The sequence below is a fragment of the Physella acuta genome, unplaced genomic scaffold (assembly GCF_028476545.2).
Source record: "Physella acuta isolate Inbredline_101_S28 unplaced genomic scaffold, ASM2847654v3 ptg000117l, whole genome shotgun sequence".
Lineage (NCBI taxonomy): Eukaryota > Metazoa > Mollusca > Gastropoda > Physidae > Physella > Physella acuta.
The window spans coordinates 1,027,461-1,049,042 of NW_026731637.1; the positions used below are offsets into that span (position 1 = coordinate 1,027,461).

Below are 21,582 nucleotides of genomic sequence, written 5' to 3' on the forward strand. Positions count from 1 at the left end.
TATTTATTAATACATACATACACTAACTTATATCTGTGCTTCGCTATGGTAATAGTAATGGCGCAACTCTCTTTCTAATGTCAGTCCAGATTTCCCTACACCCCTCTCCCGTAATGTAATCTGAACTGCTGATGAACAACATGCTTTCCCTGGTGGCCAGAGTTTCTTCCAGACATGAAGCCCCCCCCCCCCCCACCAACATTGTCCGCGCCCCCCCCCCCCCAAAGAAAGTCTAACCCCCCCACCCCCTTCCCCGAAAATTTCAAGTGCCCCCCCCCCCCCCCGGAGAAAAAAGTCTGGAAGAAACACTGCTGGCGTCAGTGGCATAGGCAGGGAGGCGGGGGGGGGGGTTAAGGGGTTCATAACCCCCCCCCCCCCCCCCCCATAGACCCTTCGGTATATATAAAGTATGAGAGTGGGGTGCAAATCGAAAGTTTGAGGGGGGGTGCAAATTGAAAGTTTGTCCCTGGGTAAAAATTGGACCCCCCCCCTGAGACGATCCTGGCTACGCCACTGGCTAGCGTCAGCGACCAGGGAGCCCTCCCCATGCATGGAACGCAAGACTCACACCACCCCGCATACGAAGACAAAGAAGGTAGGAAGAACTGACACACAACCTTTTATGTTATATATATATATATATATATATATATATATATATATATATATATATATATATATATATATATATATATATATATATTATACCCCTTCCTATGAAAAGAAGCCTAGTAAGATTCTTCTATTATACTTTTTGGGTATTGCTAATCAAAGGGTAACTTAACCTGAAACAATGTTGTTAGTCATCATAACTATTTAAATTGCATTTTTGAGACGGAGTGGTCTAGCGGTAGAGAGCTGGACTGCTAACCTGTAAGATCTCGAGTTCAAATCCGGGTAGTAGACCATCCGTGAGTCCACCCAACTATGATGGATATGAGTTTTTTGCAACTCAAGTTAGGGAAAGTAAAGGCAGCTGAGCATAGTCACATAGTGCTGACCACACTATCTCTCCATATATGCCGAGGTCACAGAAACAAGAACTCCACTTGCCCTATAGACTGTCAGGTTTGAAAGGAAACTTTATTTTACTTACTAACAGATTTTATTCATTAAATTAGAATATACTGGATCCAATTTCAATGTGCAAATAATGTTTTGAGCACAAAGACGACTCATAATACTCAATTACTAAAATTATTAAGCCAATTGATTTTCAGTTTTGTTGTAGTGTTTATTATTCCTAAAAGTTCATTTTACTCTAAAGTGCGTATTAAATCTATGCCATACTCTTACATTATTATTAGAACGGTATAGAAATAGTAGTTAAAATTATATTATTTTTAAAAGAATTTAATGATGTCTACTGATGTAAACAAGTAAAGACCATTAAGTTTGCTCAATTTGACACAATTAATTTGATTAATTCCCCTTTTGGTGTCTACGCGTCAGATCACATGATCAATGAAAGCGGAAGACATTTTGTCGGCTTGATAGCAGTCAATAGCAAAATATATTAGGGACTTTCAAGCTTAGGTGATGCAGAATTAAATATAAACTGCACAAATGGCTCTTAAGAAAGTTAAAGGAACTCTAGAACGAGTTCTAGATAAAAACCTTCAAGATCTTGTGAGGGGCATACGGAATCACAAGGAAAATGAGGTTGTTAGAAAAAAACATTTTATCATCTCGTAATGTTATTTACCTGTTTTCGATAAGTACCAACTGGTTGACGCCCCCGCCTGAAACCACCATCAGATTAGCATCTTTTATTACTTTATTAAAAATCCATAAGCATTTGTGTTATTTTTAATTTTCAAAGCTAACTGAACTGTTGAAGTTTTCTGTTTAAAAAAAAAATATGAACTCAATTATAACAATAATATAATATTAATAACAGTGTGCTAGATCTAGAGATCTAACCAAGATCAAGACAAAATTTTAAATTATTTTTCATTAGGCTTAAATATAAAACTAATAAAACTGAGCTCAAATCTAACCACTATCGACCAGTTAACAACTAGATCTAGAATCTACTAAATAATCATTAATAATCACCAGTCTTGCTCTAAACTTGAAATAAAACATAAATGAATATTGATAATAATATCAAACCCACAGTTAAATGTTTAGGCCTGTTTAAAACTATTTATTAAAATATTAAAATAAAATTTCAAAGACAACTGACAAGTAAAATTTTAATTTATCATTTCACTACTACTTAAGTTTTTTAAACCAAGCATAGTTTCCAATTCATTTAGAAATTTAGATAATTTTTTTGTTTCTCTTTAGACTCAAGAGCATAAAAGCAATGTACTGTAGGTTGTAGACCTAATTTAAATAGCTGACCTGGAACACCTTTTGTATTCATTTTTGTGTGTGTGTAAAGTTGGGTTAGCTTACAAGTCTTTAATAAGCCTACTTCCTTGTTCATATTGAAATGGGTAAATGCTACTATCTTTAGCCATTTGGGATCCCTTGACAGCTGCAGTTTTCATTTAATCTCTATCAACTGTCTTCAAAAGGAGCTATCTTTTTGGGCTGAACATCTACCAGCCGAAGAATATGAATTGTTCTCTGTAATCTTAATATCAAATAAATTATAAAAATAGCTTTTACAAAATTATAAAAATAGCTTTTACGGATAATAAATCTTTATATCAGTAAAAAGTTAAACCTGCTTTTAAACTAAAAATCCATTCCTTTTTACAGAGTAAATACATTGCTGAGTGTATTGATGAAATCAAACAGGAACTAAAGCAAGAAAATCTGGCAATAAAAGCCAATGCAGTCAACAAACTAACTTATGTGAGTTGTTTTTTTTTTACTTCACTTGGTAATTTAATTTTCCAATTGCTAGAAAAAAATTAACTTTAGTGAACTAACCATCATTCATGTTATTTTCATTTAAGCCTAATAATATTAAAATACAATATCAAAATCCTCTAAATATACATTACCCGTGTTATCTCATTAGTATTTCATTGCAATAAATGAATCAAAATGTTATATTATAAATTATGGTTAGGCCTAGTATTTCTTTTACTTTAGAAACAATTATAAATAAGAAAATGACAAAATTTTATTCCTGGATATATTCATTTCATTGCTTTATTTTCAGCTTCAAATGTTAGGTTATGACATAAGCTGGGCAGCTTTCAATATTATAGAAGTTATGAGCTCAACCAAGTTTACTTTTAAGGTAATTAAAAGATTTCATTTAAATGGTTGAATTCGCAGTTGACAGTTATGAACATTTATTTTAAATTGTACATTTATTATTTTCAGCGTATAGGATACCTAGCAGCTGCACAGTCATTTCATGAAGAAACAGATGTACTCATGCTTACCACTAACATGATTCGAAAGGTAAAAAAAAATATTATTTCTATTTAATTATGAATTTTCATCCTACTATTTTTTTAAAATACAACCCATGTTTGTTTTGTTTGAGTTTTGCTTTTGTTGTTGTTGTTTGTTGTGACCAAATCTATATTAGTACCCTATCTAATCTCTCCCAATATATAAACTTTCAGCTGTATAACTGAATTGTTTATATGGCATTGCATTATGTTTAATGTAACACTAAGAAGAAAAGAAAAAACATTTCATAATTTGGCACATGGAGCTTTTATCAAAAGAATCATTGTGTTAGTCAGTTGACTCCAGTGTGACAAGGTCCCCATTGCTTAATGACAGTTTATTTGTGGCACCATAGTGCTCACAGGTCTTTTCCTTTGAACAGAAGTCATAGTAGCTGATGATAGCAATACCCAGTTTTTTTATATAACAGGATTTTGTGTTCAGTTATCAGATAGCCCAGTTTTATCTGACACTGTTTTTATCTGTTCAGTTTTTGTTTATATCCTAAGTTTATCTTTTTGAACATTTGCTAGTTCCATTACAACTTAATCTTATTTCTTCTTTCTCTACTTTGTGTTGTTGTTTTTTTTTAATGTAGAAAGATAATGTCTTAATATAACTGTACTATTTGAACTTTTTGTTTAAGCAGTTAATCTTTTAATAAATCTTGTGCTTAGTGATTTTTATTTACATCGATACCACTTCAGCAGTTTATAATCTAGTTATAGAAATAAACTTCTAACTTGATTTTTAACATGGTTTTCTTAACTTAAATTATTTTTTCTACTTCTTCATCCTTAACTGTGATAGTGGAGGGAATTTCCTTCAATACAGTTAATTACTATGTGTTAGGCACCATATGACTTGTTGACTCTGACTTCAGCCTGCTTTTCTGGATTAGCTTCCAAAGCCTTATTTCATCCAAAAACAATGTACAAGACAGCAGTTGTTTGATTTTGTAGTTTTCTCTCCTAGATGGGTTGCTGTCCCCAGCTAATGCTCCTCATCTTCCTGGGGTTTCTAACTCTGCCAACCATGAGCTCTCCCTCCCTCCTGACCACACCTTCCCCCTTTATGTTACTTATTTAACTAGTTTAACCCTTTGAGCCCGGGCCTCCTTGGCTTAATTTCTCCCATTTCCTGAGCTCCCAGGGCCAAACCCATTTTCACTTATCTGCTTCTAACTTTGCCTATAACTTTTGAACCGTTTGAGATAATCAAGCCAAATTTGGTATCCAAACTCAGGATCAAACAACAATGCAGCAAGATTCTGAAGTTCTTTATTTTTTTACAATGTATGAACAAAACAATGTATATAAAACGAACACATAATTATTATCAACACGCCAAGGATACTGAAGTTTTACAGCACTACGTGCATCAGAACGTATTTGAACAGTTTCATTGTCACTGTCAATTTTAATGTCACTGTGTTCAGTCTCAAATTCAACGTCACTATCATCACAATATAGACCAGGAATATTATCTTCTTCATCAGAATCAATAAGTAGTTGTATTGCCTGAGATGCAGTCATTCTACTTCTTTTGTTGATATTTCGGTCTTTTGCTTTATCGTTTGCACCAGCTTTATGTGCTGAAGTCGATGGTTGTGGCTCAGCTTTTCGTTTCGGCGGCATCGCTACAAAATTTAAACACTTTCACTTTTCCTAAAATCTATGTTTAGAATCATAATCCCGCACTAAAAAGACATATGCGCAATTTTAGTCATTCTTCCGCTAATTATATTTAATTAGACCATATAACGGCCGCTAAGAATATGACGATAGATCATCGGGCCGGAAAACCGGCTTTTCGGACATATATGCCTAATGTTGAAGCCGGTTTACCGGCCTGGCGGGCTCAAAGGGTTAAAATGTGGTCTTCCCCTTGAGATGGAATTTGGAAGTTTTACACCTGCAACATAGTGTAATCTATGTGTTTGTATTAAAATTAGTTGTAAAACTTATTTATTTAGCATTGTAGTCAATTTAGGCTATTGACTGCATAGATTTAAAAAAAAACTAACCACTTGTTTATAATTACATTAGCCTATTTGATAACTTGTGTGTACCAAACTGAAATAAGATTATATTGTGCATAATGTTGGGGCATGAAAGTATAACCACAAAACACATTTTATTTTTTATTCAAGAAACCTTATTGATTATATCTTATTACAGTTTGACTGATTAAACCATTATTCATACATGAACACTCCACTGCTATTTTGAAAATAATTATTTTTATTTTATTTACTTTTGTTACTAAAGGAATTGGTAAGTTGCTAAATGGGACTTTGGTGGTGCCTATGTAAGCATTTTAACAATCAGGTTTCTTGCAGGCAAATATTTTAACTGCATGATACTAGTATTATTCTATGAAAAGCATGCCTAGTAAACAGAGTATCATAGTTTGACTGGGAGGGAAATCAATTATTTTCTTCATGGAGTTAAATTGTATATTCATTATCCTGAAAATGTTAGGTTAGCATAGGTTACAATTAAAGCTAGTAAGATTTACGTACAATGCATGAAAATGGCATTTAAAAAAATGTTAAAATTACAAATATATGCTCAGCAATTAGAAGAAACAAGAAGGCAGGTGAGATACTTTTCTTAAGGACATTGACTTTCTTCACTCAGATCCTTTAGATTGCTTATGGCATGGGGTAGAAGGGATCGTTCTAAGATACTTCCTACTAGAATCTTTACTGCGACTTCTAAATTAGAAAAATTTGTTATTTTATCTTTATACTAATTAGAATGCCATATCCTTAATGACCCTGGTATCTTGGGTTATTGCCTGTTTAAAAAATTATTTTGTTTATGCTGGTTATATCTTTCAATGCCCCTTTTATTTTTATTTAACCTTAAAAAGTGTTGTAAAAAGTCAAACTAGTTTAATTTAGTAATATATCAATGTTTGTATTAATTTAGCACACCTATGATAGCACAACAATTGTTTACAGTATGGATGTGCTGAAATGTGTATAACAACCTCCAATGTTTGATTCAATGACGTGTCATTATTCCATGTCTTGCATAGTGTGCTCAGAAAAATGTTATTGAATGGCACCAAACTTTGACCGCTTTTCTTAAGCCACCAGTCATGAGTTGTGTAACACCTTTAATGTACTGTCCTCCCAAGAGCTTAACATTAAAGCACGGCTCAAGTTTGCATATAACTTGTATTCAGAGGTTATAATGCTTTGGTTTTTTTTTTAACACAATGCCAGCCTGTTTATTTTGTTGCCAGTACCCGGTTAGTTTTAGTGTCTGGTTTAACAACGCAGAAGTTATCATGTCTGAAGTGTGTTTTGACCTAGTTTTTGCTTTGATACCACTTGAAATCTGAGTCACTGTGCATCTTGTTATTGTTTTGTGTTTGACCTAATTAAAAATTATCACCTTTATGAAACCTCTAGCATGTGTACTATCAACTTCATGCCTTTCTTTACTCTGTTATTTTAAATTGCTGTTTAATAGCCGAAAACATTGAAATAGTATCATATACACACAAACACCCTCCCTAGTCTACCTTCAGTGAAACTATCAATGTAAAAAAGTAATTTCTTTATTAGTTAAGAAATTATTGCTGGAAAATTATCCAGCTAACAAAGTTTAGTATACAAAGTGTATAAATTAAAAGGATTATTAATGTATAGTAAATTGTTAAATCATAAAGTGCTCGCAATATCATTTTATGTAAAAACCATACAGTGTTGATTAAAAGTTAGTATTACTAGTATTAATAACTGCCGTAGTTATTATCATTGCAACAATTAAATTTTGTTTTAAAATCTAAAATTAGATTATTAGTTTTCCAGGGTTTAATATCATGTCTTTTTTTTTATCTTCTAGGACATGAGTAGCCAAAATATGTATGACTCTGGTGTTGCATTGAATGGGCTCTCTTGTTTTATAACTGCAGACCTAGCAAGGGATCTGGCTAATGACATCATGACTTTGGTAGGTTGTCATATGTCCACTCTTTCTGTTTCTTTAAATTAAGTGTTATATCAACAATTTCAACATTTAAGTATTCTGAAACTAATAACTTCTTTTTAAAACTTGTTTTAATAACTCCTTTTCTGAAAAACCATTTTACAATATGGAAATTCTCACTTCAGATGACATCTTCTCGGCCCTACCTAAGAAAAAAAGCTGTTCTAATTATGTACAAGGTGTTCCTTCAGTTTCCTGAGGCTTTGAGACCAGCTTTTCCCAGATTGAAAGAGAAGTTGGAAGACCCTGATCCAGGTAAAGAAATGTGAATTTTACTAATGAAGTGTATGTACTTATTTATCTCTGTCCCAGTGTTAATGTGTTTGTATCCCAATGTTTGTAGGTGTCCAGTCAGCAGTTAATGTGTTTGTGTGCCAATGTTTGTAGGTGTCCAGTCAGCAGTTAATGTGTTTGTCTGCCAATGTTTGTAGGTGTCCAGTCAGCAGTTAATGTGTTTGTCTGCCAATGTTTGTAGGTGTCCAGTCAGCAGTTAATGTGTTTGTGTGCCAGTGTTTGTAGGTGTCCAGTCAGCAGTTAATGTGTTTGTGTGCCAATGTTTGTAGGTGTCCAGTCAGCAGTTAATGTGTTTGTAACCCAGTGTTTGTAGGTGTACAGGCTCATTTTAATGTATGTTTGTGTGCCAATGTTTGTAGGTGTCCAGTCAGCAGTTAATGTGTGTTTGTGTGCCAATGTTTGTAGGTGTCCAGGCTCATTTAATGTGTGTTTGTGTGCCAATGTTTGTAGGTGTACAGGCTCATTTTATGTGTGTTTGTGTGCTAATGTTTGTAGGTGTACAGGCTCATTTAATGTGTGTTTGTGTGCCAATGTTTGTAGGTGTCCAGTCAGCAGTTAATGTGTGTTTGTGTGCCAATGTTTGTAGGTGTCCAGGCTCATTTAATGTGTGTTTGTGTGCCAATGTTTGTAGGTGTACAGGCTCATTTTATGTGTGTTTGTGTGCTAATGTTTGTAGGTGTACAGGCTCATTTAATGTGTGTTTGTGTGCCAATGTTTGTAGGTGTACAGTCAGCAGCAGTGAATGTTATCTGTGAGCTGGCCAGGAAAAACCCCAAGAACTATCTATCTTTGGCTCCACTTTTCTTCAAATTGATGACAACTTCAACCAATAACTGGGTTCTCATCAAAATCATTAAATTGGTATGACATTTTTTGTTACGCATTTTATAACTAGTTCAGTCTTTTAAATGGCAGATAATATTTCTACTGATTTTTGTAACTGTTATTGAGTTCATTGGTTTTTGCTTTTTTTTTATTCTCTTAAAGAAAATCTGTAAGATAATAATTTAGTAAATGTTCTTTTCCTCTTTAGTTCAGTGCTTTAACACCTTTAGAACCTCGACTGGGCAAGAAATTAATTGAACCCCTGACTAATTTAATTCACAGGTAAACTTACTTTTTATATAAGTGCCAGATTTGTTTTGTTTTGCTAAATGATATCATATTATTAATCAACTGTTGTTTTTTTTTTTTTTAACTTTTAGCACATCAGCTATGTCCTTGCTTTATGAATGCATCAATACTGTGATAGCAGGTATGAAAATTTTGATTTACTAGTATTGAGAACAAATTAAAATTTAACTATGTAATGATAGAGACTTATTTTTACTCTACCTTGCATTCTGGTAATCTAAGTAAAATGTCTAGTAGATAAAGATTCAAAGGATAAAATATTTTCTTGTTCTGAATATTATTAATGTAGTTTTCTTCTTTGTACTGCAGGAATGATTTATACACCTGGCCACTCTTATAATTAATTATGATAGTCTTGGTGTAATTACTAATTAAGGAAATATATATAGAGTAAGGTACATAAGAGTGGCCATTGGAAGAGTTAGTTATCAAATTCTGTTTGATTTCATTTTGAGCTAAGCATCATTGAACCTTTTTTTTTTATTCTTCCCTTATTTTGGATTAAATTTTTTTTCTACAAGCATGAAGCTGTTTTATTTATTTTATATTTTTGGCAAAAAGATTTTTAAAACTTTCTTTGATTCAAAACTTTTTCCTGAATTTTCTAATAACTTACATTTTTAGTGAGTTAAATGCATACATTCCTATGTAGGTTTCATATAAGAAATGCAGTAAATATGATAGATAGTATTATAATTGACAAGGACATCTGTTGGCACTAGTAGTAATGGTGATGTATTATAGTTTGTGTAAAAAAATATTTAAAATTACCACTGCAATGATTTCCGACAATCCCTTCAGTGATACATTTTTTGTTTTTCTCCTTTCTTACTTACAGTTCTCGTTTCTATATCTTCAGGCATCCCCAACCACACAGCTTCCATTCAGGTATTCTTAAACCATTACCATGTACTCTTAACCTCTTCCTTTTTCAGCCATTGCTAAAAACTAACCAAGCTCAGATGTTGTAACTTCAACTTTAAAAAAAATTTTTTAATCTTACTTAATTTTATTACATCACATTAAAATTTCCCTGCAGAGTTTTTATAACATCAGAAGGCAACATCTGTGCTTATTACATAGCCTTTTTTTTTGTTTGGTTTGAGCATCATGGACAAGCATGGTGTGGGGGGGTGAGGATTAATGAGTGTGTCAGCTGGTGCCTTCACACTCTAGTGAACTTTATGGCTACATGTAACATTTGTAATGGTGGTAGTCTTCATGTAGGGAAACAAGAATGTAATAATTTAGATGACATTTTTAACATTATAGTATTATATTGGTAAAGTGATGAACTCCATCTATTTAATATCATCAAAGTTAGTTGGACATCTTACGATAAAAAATTATTTCCTTCCCTTTAAGTTATCATCTGGTGTTCCCTTTCCTGTTTGTTTAGAAACCGCTTCAGCTATGTAATAGAACCTATACATAAGCTATTAATTATGAAAATCCAAATTAGATTTATTTTTATTTTTTTGCATGAATTTTGAAGGGCAGCAGGTGTTCAAGAATTTCATTTTTTCTTTCTTATAATTTCTTATTCATTTTGGGAAGAAAAAGTTTCATGGTTTTAAAAAAACACTTTTATTTACTTAAAAAGCATTTTGCCACCTAAATAATGCCTCTAGTTTTAACTAGTATAATCTTCTAAAAATTCTCACAATTTTACATTTAAGGAAACTATAAGACTTACATTAGAGGTTAATCTTAGTTCATTAAGTTCTCTGATAATGTCCTACTAGTAAGCATCTGCTTTTATAGTGCAAAAGATTCCCTTAGACATCTGTTTTAATCTAGTGTCTTGTTTAGAGACATTTAACTCTTTATACTAACAATAAAAAAAATGTTCTTCTTACCTTGAACTGTTTCATAGTCGAAGTGTTAACAAAAAATGTTGAGTTAATATTTGTGACAGTCCCATTACATGAGTTGGCTCTAAATGACGTGGTCAACTATGGCTAATTTTTACTTGGCTGTGCATTTTTTCAGTTATGTGTTCAAAAGCTGCGCATTCTTATTGAGGACTCTGATCAAAACTGTGAGTCTTGAGTTTTTAAAAAAAAACCTGTAACATTACCATTGTAACTTGTCATCCGTAAGTCTTGTTTAAATATCACTTTTTGTTTTTCTGTTGGTTTTACTCCATGTTTTTAACATACTATTTACGGCGCAAAATGACTTAGCTTATTGGGATATGTTTATGTTGTAGTGAAATACTTGGGGCTGTTAGCCATGTCTCGTATCCTGGCAACACACCCCAAGTCAGTGCAGGGACACAAAGACCTTATTCTCCAGTGTCTGGATGATAGAGATGAGTCTATCCGACTTAGGGCTCTAGATTTGCTGTACGGAATGGTTAGTACCTGTCACATTCTCTTTTTTTTTTTTAATAACTTTACAAGAACTATGCTGTTGTTAAGTATTTAATAGTTTAATGCTTTCTTTAAAATATATAGAACAAAATGCTGCAACTTATGGGACATTTAACGTCATCAAACTATTTATTTTACCATTTTGTGCCTTGCATTGAAAAATGTGAATAAAAATCTTCTATTACGGTAATTTAATTAAATGAAATCTGAATTTAAAGAATAATTTATTTTGCTACGTTTCAAGAGCTATATAATTTTTTTTTTGTTTTTAGCAACTATAATAACTTTTTAAAAATGTTTTGAACCAGGTGTCCAAGAAGAATCTGATGGAGATTGTCAAGAAACTGATGGTTCACATGGACAAGGCTGAAGGTTCACATTACAGGGATGAACTTTTGTCTAAAACTGTGGAAATATGCAGTCAGTCTAATTACCAATATGTCACAAACTTTGAATGGTAAGTCTGGTATAACTGTGGTCATGATCTTTGGCAGATAATGTGTGTCTAACCTTACTTGTAGTGATGCAACTGGCATGTTAACTTCATCCTAAATCCGCAATCTATAAAATAACTCTCCAACAGGTATGTTAGTATTCTAGTAGAATTGACAAGAATGGAGGGTACAAAGCATGGAAAGCTTATAGCCAACCAAATGCTTGATGTAGCAATTCGTGTACAAGCCATCCGCCACTTTGCTGTTTCACAAATGGTATGTACTACAGATTTCATTTTTTGTAATGGCTATGATGTTTATAGCACATTTTAATTTGTTTGGCATTGATTTAAATAGTGAGTAAATTAGCATGAATGACTTGAATATTTCACTCTGCTGTAGGCCATACTGCTGGAGAATTCCCATATCTTGGCCAACAATTCCCAGAGGAATGGCATCTGTGAGGTTCTACATGCAGCAGCCTGGATTTGTGGAGAGTTTTCAGAGTAAGTTTTTCTTTTTTGGAACAGGGCTGCTTACTGGTGCAACTTTAAGAATTTTACTATTTTGACACCAAGCTTATGCTTAAAAAAATGGTTTAAAATTGTCATCAGCATAAATTAGTGGGGATTTTTTGGTTGGTTTTTTTTTTGTATATGGTTCAGTGATCCATAGCTTTACATTCAGCAAGTTAAAATTTCAACTCTACTGTCTGGTTGTGTTCACACATCTCTAGTAACACGACCTGACAACAAGAATCTGCTATTGAACATTATTATTATATTATTTATATTATTCATTCATTATTCAGCAATCATGGACTTTTTGCTTATTGATTAAACCTATTTTTTTTTTAAATAGAGGTTCAACAATAATAGATTATGGAAATTTAGATATTTATGGGATTATCACTGTTAAATAAAAATATCACTTTCTGATAGTTTAGCAAACATTTTTGCTCACTGTGGCTTCTAATCACTATTAATGCCCTTTTATAACACAACTCATTGTTATCGTATTGCTGATAAATTTTGTCCTAATTTAACATTTGATATTATGTTATTCCTTAAGAATAGTACATTGTTACTTTTTCAACATAATTTTTAAAAATTTAAGTCTTCGTGTGTTTAATTTGCCTAATGATTTTCTTATATAAATCAAGCCAAATTTTCATTGACTTAATATCTATTTTCCAGGCATCTAAACAACCCTAAGGCCACATTAGAAGCAATGCTGAAGCCCAAGATCACATCTCTCCCTGGCCACATCCAGTCCATCTTTGTTCAGAACATCCTCAAGCTGTATGGCAAGATTCTAAAAGCCGCTGAAGCTAAAGAAGATGATCAGCTGAAGAAGGAAGTCCATGCTCTACTCCAGGAAAAGTTGCCTGTTTTTATCCAAAGTGGAGACTTGGAAGTGCAGGAAAGGGTGAGTACATTGGCTGGGGGTTTGGTTATCAAATTTTGATAGACGCAAATGGCCATGACATTTAGAATAGAATTTTTATTCTGTTGGCTACCTGAACATCAATTTGTTATGCTGCCAAAAGTGTCCAGAAATCTTTCTAGTACCTGACTAACATCAGACTGCTCAGTTGGATCATGGCTGAATCATTTGTGGTGGACTTTTCTTAGATAATATAACAAATGCTTCAAAAGTGAAATGTGTTATCAGTCTAAGAGAAAATTAGATGTTCCCCTCAATCACCCCCCACACACCTGTTAATCAGCCTGTGTTCTCTGGTTACATTTATTGTTTCACTATATCTCTGGCAGTGATTTATGCTAATGTCTATTTCAGTATTGTAATTGTTTCAAACATAAATCACAGTGTATAGTTCAGCTTGTAATTTTTGTTATTAAAATAACTAAAAATTGTGCTGATATTCTGTGTTTAAAATTTTCCCCCAGGCTTGCAGCATTTTACAAATAGTAAAATACATTGTGAAATTGGAGGAGAAGGGGGCAGCGGTGGCTGATGAAGTAGAAGGATTATATGCAGGGGAGTTAAATCCTGTGGCACCAAAGGCACAAAAGAAGGTCCCACTTCCAGAAGGGTAAGTAAACTTGCATTATTTTGGTGAAGTTTTCTTTTTGTAGTATTTTTTAAATTCGCGACTTAAAAATTGATTAGTTTGTATGTTATATTAATTCTCTGGTAAAATCTGTGCAGCCTTAACCTTGACAAATGGATCAACGAGCCTGTTGAAGAGAGCTCTGATGAAGAAGTCGGAGGTACTGCGTTCTTCCTAACAACAGATGACCAGCACAGGTCAGTCCCACACGACTCTGGCAGTAGTCTCTGTAGAAAAATGTATTCAGACTGACTTAGTGTCAATTGTTTCATCTTTGATACAGATTCTGTACCACCACAAAAATGCTTCCTGTCTTAAATGTTTTCTTGCTGTATTTATATTGTATGTTAAATTTAACACTATTATTATCTTGTCAATCATGGTAAAATTTGAGGAGTATGTTATAATATTTGTACTTGTAGATCTTCTTATCAATATGGGGAGGATTCTAAACCTGCTTATGAACCAACAGAGGAAGAGATTGAAAAGGTTAGTTATTAAGTAGTTAATTACCTTAGTTTACCTTGATATTGAGGTGACATTCAGATAATCTAAATCAAACTTGTTTTCTTGTTACTAAGCCATATTACATATTTGACAGAGAAGGGAGATAAGAAAGACAGAAGTAGAACACAACCCTCACTACCTGAAGGATGATGGGAAGGGAAAGAAAAAATCTAAAGCCAAAGAGGCATTTGACACCAAAGATATACCAGTTGCTGAAATAGACTTGTCCATTCCTTTACATGTCCCAGGTAAAAAAAAATTACTTGTTTAACTTTTTTATTCACTATTGATGATTTGCACATACATTTAAAGTTTGTTTTTTAACTTTGGTGTATCACATTGTATTTTTTTTTTACATTGTACTTGTTGACTATTATGTTGCATATGGCACTTAACCACTTTACTTATTGCAGGCATGTCATCATCAGACAAATACATGTTACTTCAACAAAAGGCAGAGCAAGCCAGAAAAGTTGAGAAGGAAAAGGGCAAGAAGAAGAAAAAGAAGGGGAAAAAGGGGAAACATGCAGCGGAATCTGAAGATGATGATGATGTCCCTACAGTACATTCAGTTAGCACTGTGGTAGATGCTCCAGAGGTAGGTTAACTACTTTCATTAGTACTTTTAATTCCATCTATATTGATAAAAGTAAGGCAACCGTTAGGTCTTGACTGTTTAAATGGCAGATGATGTAGGGTTAATTTTTGTTGTTGCCTCAGTGTGTTAAGGAATTGTGTGGTCAGCACTATAGCCAGATATCCATTTTCTGAATGGAATCAGGTACCCCTTAGAGCTGGGTGAACTCTGGCTTTACAGTTTTTGATTGTTGTGCCCAGTCTGCATGTTAAAGTAATCTACATTATCGTTAAAAAAAACTCAGTGGACTTGATTTTAGAGTGTGCTCTACCATTTAACACTATCTCATAAATGCTGGTACTGTTTACAAATATTTGGATCAATTTAAATTCTATTCATGCTTTTGTATGGCCTTTTATTAAGAGGCTACCTATAAACTGTGTAATCAAATGTCTGTACAATTTATAGGGAATTGATGTGTCTGATAATGAAGATGATAGAAAGAAATCTGACCAGTACAAAGCTCTGGACATAAATCTTGATGAGTAAGTTTGAACACCTTAACACATGCTTGTCAAATTTTTTTTATATTGCTAATTAGAAATAGATTGCTAATAATAAGTGCATTCCTTGCAACTTGGACAGGCCATTGAGAGATGATGAAATTCTACCTGTTAGAACACATCATATAGTGCTTGAGACTTCTAAACCAGAAGGATCACCAGAAAAAGAGAAATCAAAAAAGAAACATAAAAAAGATAGGAAAGAAAGGGAGAAGAAAGGAAAGGTATTGTCTTTTTTTTTCCCCCCTCCCTCCATATATGCAGACGTTAATTTCTTGTTTGTTATTTTAAGTTAATGCATTGGCTGTCAAAGGGATTTTGTTGCTGGATAGTATTTATAGTTTATTTTTCTCTTATGCGCCACAGAATGAGAAAAAGAAACGCAAGAAGTCAGAGACTAAAGAAAATGGACCTTCCTTATTGATAACAGAATCAATGGATGTTCCTGAAGTTATCACAGAGTCCTCTAAAGAAGAGATTAAAGTTGAAAGTGAAAATAAAATTCAGGATTCTCCACAAAAAGAGGTAATGTTGAATGAATGATTAATCGTGATAAAAATCTCTTATAACTAACAGTATAATAATACACTTATTTTATTGAAAACACTTTTGGCTCAACTTATTTATAAATTTTTTTTGCCCTCCACCAGTTATCATGTTATGATTTAAGAACAAAAATATTTTAAAAACTGCTGTAGATTAGATTTCTGAAGTAATTTTTTTTATGCTTATGTCAACTCACAGACAAAAGATGATTTTACATTTTGGCTGTCAACGGATTCAAACAATCCAAATAGTCAGCCTAAAGAAGTGACACCACTTCAACTTCAGAACGGGTCATCTCCTACCAAACCTAAGATAGCTGTAGAAAATGTTATTTTAACCTCAGAGGATGAAGAGCAAATACACAATGAAGAGGTAACTCATTAATTGATCAAAATGTTAGGCTTTAATACAGATTTGTTCTCTGTATCAAAGTACTTAGGTAGTTTGCTTATATTTTGAAATTTCAGAAAGTCAAAAAGAAAAAAGATAAAAAATCAAAGAAAGAAAAAGGAAAAGTCAAGAAGGAAAAGAAGAAAGAAAAGAAAAAATTGAAAGACAAAAGAAGCGAGTATGAAGAGGCAGATGGAACAACAACACCTTCCAAAGAAACAATCAGCTTGTCACAGCAGCCTACACCAAATGACGTCAAATTACCTGTAAGTGTTTTTCCAGTTTCACTTTCTCAAACTAGAAGATTAACTTCTCAGTTAACTGAAAAACGAGTATAGAATTATATGTTAAAATAACTATAGATTATGTATTCTAGTAGTATTATTATATGGGAAAACCCTCATAAAATTATTAATCTGCAACCTTTAATGAAAATTCTTGTCTTTTATTCTCAGCCTATGTCAAGTTATTTACCTCTTGCGCAAAACTCTGCAATAAAACTGGTAAGATTTTAAATTTGTTTTGTAAGTAAGTTTGTTATTATTAACACTGAATAGCTACCAGATGTTAAAAGGTGATTTTCTCTTGCCCTCACTAGACCTATGAAACCCGCATCAACCATCAGAGGAGTGATCAAATTGTTGTCTCTGTCGTGTTTACCAACCTTACAAAAGACACCATTAAAGATCTTGAGTTCAGTGTCTTGGATACTCTCAATACCAAACTCATTCGAGGGGTAAATATTTGTGTTTAATGTTTTCATTTTATTTTTAAAGAAACTTTTTACAAAAAAAGATGGTATTTTAAGACATAATTTTTTTTTTAAAATAATAAGACAATACCTATTCATGAGTATTCCTAACTATTGTAGTTAAATACTAGTCTATTAGAGATGGGTAATCAGTAAACTTGACTGTTTCAGATGGGTCAAAAAACACATGATGCTGTCAAAGTACCGTTTGTTTTGTTACCTGAGGCCCAGAATGAGGGACAGTTTGCATTTATGGTTGACAAAATCATCATGCCTCAGAAAATGAGAGGAACGTTAACATATATTCTTAAGGTAGGTTACAAAACAAACGAAAATAAATGTTAATTAATACATTTAATAAAAATAGTTGTAGTCCTATGCATAGATCAAACTATTTTAATCATGCAGATTACTTTCACAATGTTTACATTTGATTAGTTGATTAACTGTAGCATTCCTTAATTCATTTTAAACATGCTTTTATCTTAAGTTGATAGATTGTTTAGTTAGTTGTCAAGGAAATATGGTATTTATTTATTAACATGCTTTAAACATTGGATCACTTGAAGAGTTGTGTCCAGTCTTGATATAAGTTAAAACATAAAGCGTTGTTAACGTCAACTGTCGTGTAAAACAAAAACTAGACATTATCATTACTGTCATTAAATCTCTGGGGTATTATGGTGATGATACCTCAGTAACTCATCCCCATGTAACTATCATGTATAAAATGAGATACAATTTTCCTATCTAAGAATATGTGTGTATATAGATAGATAAATATAGCTCATTAAGTTTAAATTCTCTCCATGTATAAAGTCATCAGATGGATCAACCCATGATAAAGTTGATTTCAAGATTAACTTACCTTGCAGTACATATCTTGTCACAACCGGTTGTAACAGGTACACATATTCCTACTTTGTAGTACACCTTAGTACAATGTTTCCTATAATTTTTAATAGAACCTCTAGTGTTTATATGAATTAAATTTTTTTTTTATTTTATTCAGTGAACACTTTGCATCACTATTAAGTAATGGAGAACTTACAGAGAAATCTTCAATCAAGTTTTCCCCGACAGATTCACAGCTGTCACATCTGCTGGCTAAAACTTGCTTCTATCTACATTTCAGCGGTGAGCAAATAGGCATTAGCCTAAATGCCAATATTTGGCAATTGGATGTTTACACTATATTTGACATGGCTGGATATTTTGTATTAAAAATAAACAATTATTATTATAAGAACCTCCATAAATACAAGCTTTGAAAAAGGCTGAAGTAAAAAAAATATATATAAATTTTTGTTAGCTTTTGTAGGACAAATAGTAAAATTGGTGGCTCTAAGTAATATTTTCAATCAACACTTTATTTAAGCTAAAGAAAATGTATGTTTGTTCTAATTTTTAATACAGTTGAATGCTTATATTTTTTAAAAAGTCTATTTCTTTTTTTAAACATTTTCAATATTTATATTTATCAGTTAAAATGATAATGTATGTATGTTTTAACATTTTACCTATAACCTTTCTAGTAATAATTTTCTTTACAAATGATTCTAGTTGTGGAACAAATAGAAAACAGTGCCTCACTGTACAGTCGCTCAATCCAGGGACACCCAGTGTGCTTACTAGTCAAATTTGTGAGTGCTATATTTTTCATTCTTTTAATTTATCTTGAAACCTTTAAAAAAAGTTAGAAAAATGTTCTCTTTCAAAATGTACTGGTAGGGTAAATATATTGTTTATCAAATGTACTTTTCTCTTTGTGGTAGGATTAATATATTGTTTATCAGATGTACTTTTCTTTTTGTGGTAGGGTAAATATATTGTTTATCATATGTACTTTTCTCTTTGCGGTAGGGTTAATATATTGTTTATCAAATGTACTTTACTCTGTGTGGTAGGGTAAATATATTGTTTATAAGATGTACTTTTCTCTTTGTGGTCGGGTTAATATATTGTTTATCAGATGTACTTTTCTTTTTGTGGTAGGGTAAATATATTTTTTATCAAATGTACTTTTCTCTTTCCCAGAGTGATGGTTCCTTAAACGTTGAGGGCAAAAGTTCAGACCAGACATTCCTTGCCAACATTCTAGATGATATGAAAACATTGCTCACACAAAACTCCTAACATTGACTCTTGTGCTGCTGCACGTCTGTGATATTAGATATAGGAGTGCATGCAAGCTTACAAATCATATTCATTTTCAAGTCTGGTGGTCTAGTGAATGCAGTTTTGTTTTGGCTCATTGAAGTGTCAGTTGTAGGAGCAGGTCTCGGATATTTCGTCGTAACTGTACTGTTATAAGCATCCTTTCCTCTAGTGTATAAATAAAACTGTAATTAGAGTGATGATGTGCGTATCGGTAATAAAATTTATGTCCATTTGGAAAAAAAATCAGGATTATATGTATCACAATCAGATATTGTCAAGTCAAAATGTTTTTTTAAAAATCCAAGTATCAATAATTATCAAAGTTTAGAATTAGAAGTGTATATTTTGCTTTAAGCTGTAACATTTTTAAAAAATGAGAATTATCATGGAATATTCAAACATAGCCCTACGAAATGTTTACTTTAGTGTTGAATGAAAATAGTTTTGTGATAGAAAAGGTACAACTGTGATGTAACAACTATAACTTAGTGTTAAATTCCTCCTGATAACACCTTTGATGATAGAATCAAACTTTAATAATGCATTTCTTACAAAGGGTATTTTATCTCCCTATCTCAACTCATATAGTTATCTGTAAGCTACTACATAGTATGGAGATTTGTTTGTGGTGGGATATAATGGCTTAAATTAGGGGATTAATGAAACCTTTTTTAGACCATATAACTTTACTTTCAGTTTAAAATCATGTGAAAAAGATTAGCTTCTTTACATCTTGCCATTAAAATAAAGGTAATTAAAAAATAATAAAAATATCCAATGCCATAAATAGTAGAACTACAAAAACAGTTTAAATTGCATTCAGCTTGTTTGAGCAGTGCCAGTCCATAAAAAATGACATATGCTAGATCTAATTGTCATAATCAGGATTCCCTTTATCTTTAGTGAGTGCAATGTACAAAGACCTTTATTTGTGCAAGTAAACATTACAAATTTCAGAAGCAATTGATGGTTCCTTGAAGTCGAAAAATATTTTTTTTTTAAAAATGTTCAAACATTCTGGAATTGTGTAAGGATGATTAAATGACCTTATTTTAAACCATGTTAATATAGCCAAAAGATTTAAATGTGTTTAGTTGCAAACATAATATTCAAAATAATCTGTATGCTCTACTGCAACTGCATTTAAATTTTTTAACCAAAAAATCTTACCCTAAATTAATAAATGTAGAGATCTACACATTCTAATATCTATCAAGAAAAAGATTTAGCTATAATTTTAGTTCAAACCAGATAACAGCACTTTTCTTGTAAAAGTGCCTTTGGTATACCAGGCTATCTGTCACTCCTGCCCTTTTAGAAAGAATAAAATTGGAGCAGTATATGTTAATCCTTTCCCACCGTCCCATTATTTTTCTAAATGTATAGCATACTTAACAAATGAAGGAAATAACGTGTTCCATTCAATAACCATTCCAAACATGCTTACTTAGATTAATTAAATTGAGTACCACACTGTTAGTAGTGTTAGGTTTACCTTGCTTGAGAATTATCAAATGATTGCCCAAAATATTTTGTAGCACATTTTATTTTATCGAGTGAAAATTTAATTTTTTGCATTAGAATAAATCTTTAATCATTAATTTTAGTTGGTAAATGCTCGTTGCATTTTTAAATGTCATAGTTTTTGTGGTTTCTCCATCCAAAAGAAAATAACTACTACTGCTAGTTAAAACCAAATATTCAAATCCCATAAAATGTGCAATTATATCAATGAGTATTCTATTTTGTCTGGCCCCTGATTAAAATTTACTTTTCTTGGTATTTTATTTGATATTATTGTACGTCTTGCTGGGTTGTGTGCTTTTTTGTTAAAAGATCACATTGTAAGTAAGAAGCATAGCTGCACAACTTTCAAGTTTGTACAAGATTGTATTTACTTGATTAATGTAGAAACAGTTTGGGTCTTCCTAATTTAGTCTGGGTTGTAGATGTAGATTTTATGTACTGTTATTTATTTCGCTGGAAATTAAAGTGAATTTCTGATTAATGCAAATACTTTTTACTTGTCAACAAGACCACTTTGTTTTCACAGTAACTCTTAACTGGTGCATAAGAATTGTTATTTGTGATTATGATGAAAAAAAGAGGGATCTTGATTTCTGTCAGGAATTAAAATACTATGAATGTTATTTTTCTATTAAGTCAGATTTATATTCTAATGAGATAAGCAGCTTTTTTTTTCCCTTTGTTTTGTTAAAGATGTAAATAATTTCAAATGTTGATGCAACACTTATACATATATTATACATTTTGTATAGACCTACCTAATTTATGTGAATTGGCAAAAGATCATTTTTAATTGTTTCAATGTTTCTTAGCTTTGTTTTGACACTTGTGGTGTTGATAGGTGAAGTGATTTTGTGAAGTGTTTCTTTTTTCAAGTGAGATC

At 32.3% G+C, this 21,582-nt stretch overlaps 1 protein-coding gene across 3 annotated transcripts; it reads left to right on the forward strand.

Annotated features, from left to right (window-relative positions):
- Nucleotides 1-1,456: 1,456 nt before the first annotated feature.
- Nucleotides 1,457-20,571, forward strand: LOC131934784 (AP-3 complex subunit delta-1). 3 transcript variants are annotated; one of them, XM_059290915.1, is made up of 33 exons: nt 1,457-1,662; nt 2,713-2,808; nt 3,122-3,202; nt 3,289-3,369; nt 7,224-7,331; nt 7,493-7,622; nt 8,383-8,522; nt 8,695-8,768; nt 8,867-8,916; nt 9,634-9,683; nt 10,788-10,836; nt 11,008-11,153; nt 11,479-11,627; nt 11,754-11,880; nt 12,007-12,110; nt 12,801-13,032; nt 13,515-13,660; nt 13,777-13,875; nt 14,101-14,167; nt 14,280-14,433; nt 14,599-14,783; nt 15,231-15,307; nt 15,408-15,549; nt 15,692-15,850; nt 16,070-16,243; nt 16,339-16,527; nt 16,717-16,764; nt 16,860-16,997; nt 17,184-17,324; nt 17,832-17,917; nt 18,025-18,149; nt 18,576-18,655; nt 19,050-20,571. In XM_059290915.1, exons 1-33 carry the CDS (start codon nt 1,567-1,569, stop codon nt 19,146-19,148), a joined length of 3,822 nt encoding a protein of 1,273 aa, XP_059146898.1. In that variant the 5' UTR covers nt 1,457-1,566; the 3' UTR covers nt 19,149-20,571. The 3 variants fall into 3 exon arrangements, with proteins under 3 accessions (XP_059146898.1, XP_059146899.1, XP_059146900.1); XM_059290916.1 differs by having other exon boundaries at nt 9,655-9,683; XM_059290917.1 differs by lacking the exons at nt 17,184-17,324; nt 17,832-17,917; nt 18,025-18,149; nt 18,576-18,655; nt 19,050-20,571 and having other exon boundaries at nt 16,717-16,761; nt 16,857-16,990.
- Nucleotides 20,572-21,582: the final 1,011 nt, after the last annotated feature.

Bases quoted from the DNA above. Each gene is read 5' to 3' on its own strand.
- LOC131934784 (XM_059290915.1), top strand. From the start codon at position 1,567: ATGGCTCTTAAGAAAGTTAAAGGAACTCTAGAACGAGTTCTAGATAAA. The intron at 8,917-9,633 runs GTATGAAAATTT...TCTTACTTACAG, and splicing joins CATCAATACTGTGATAGCAG to TTCTCGTTTCTATATCTTCA. The intron at 15,550-15,691 runs GTATTGTCTTTT...TATGCGCCACAG, and splicing joins AAAGGGAGAAGAAAGGAAAG to AATGAGAAAAAGAAACGCAA.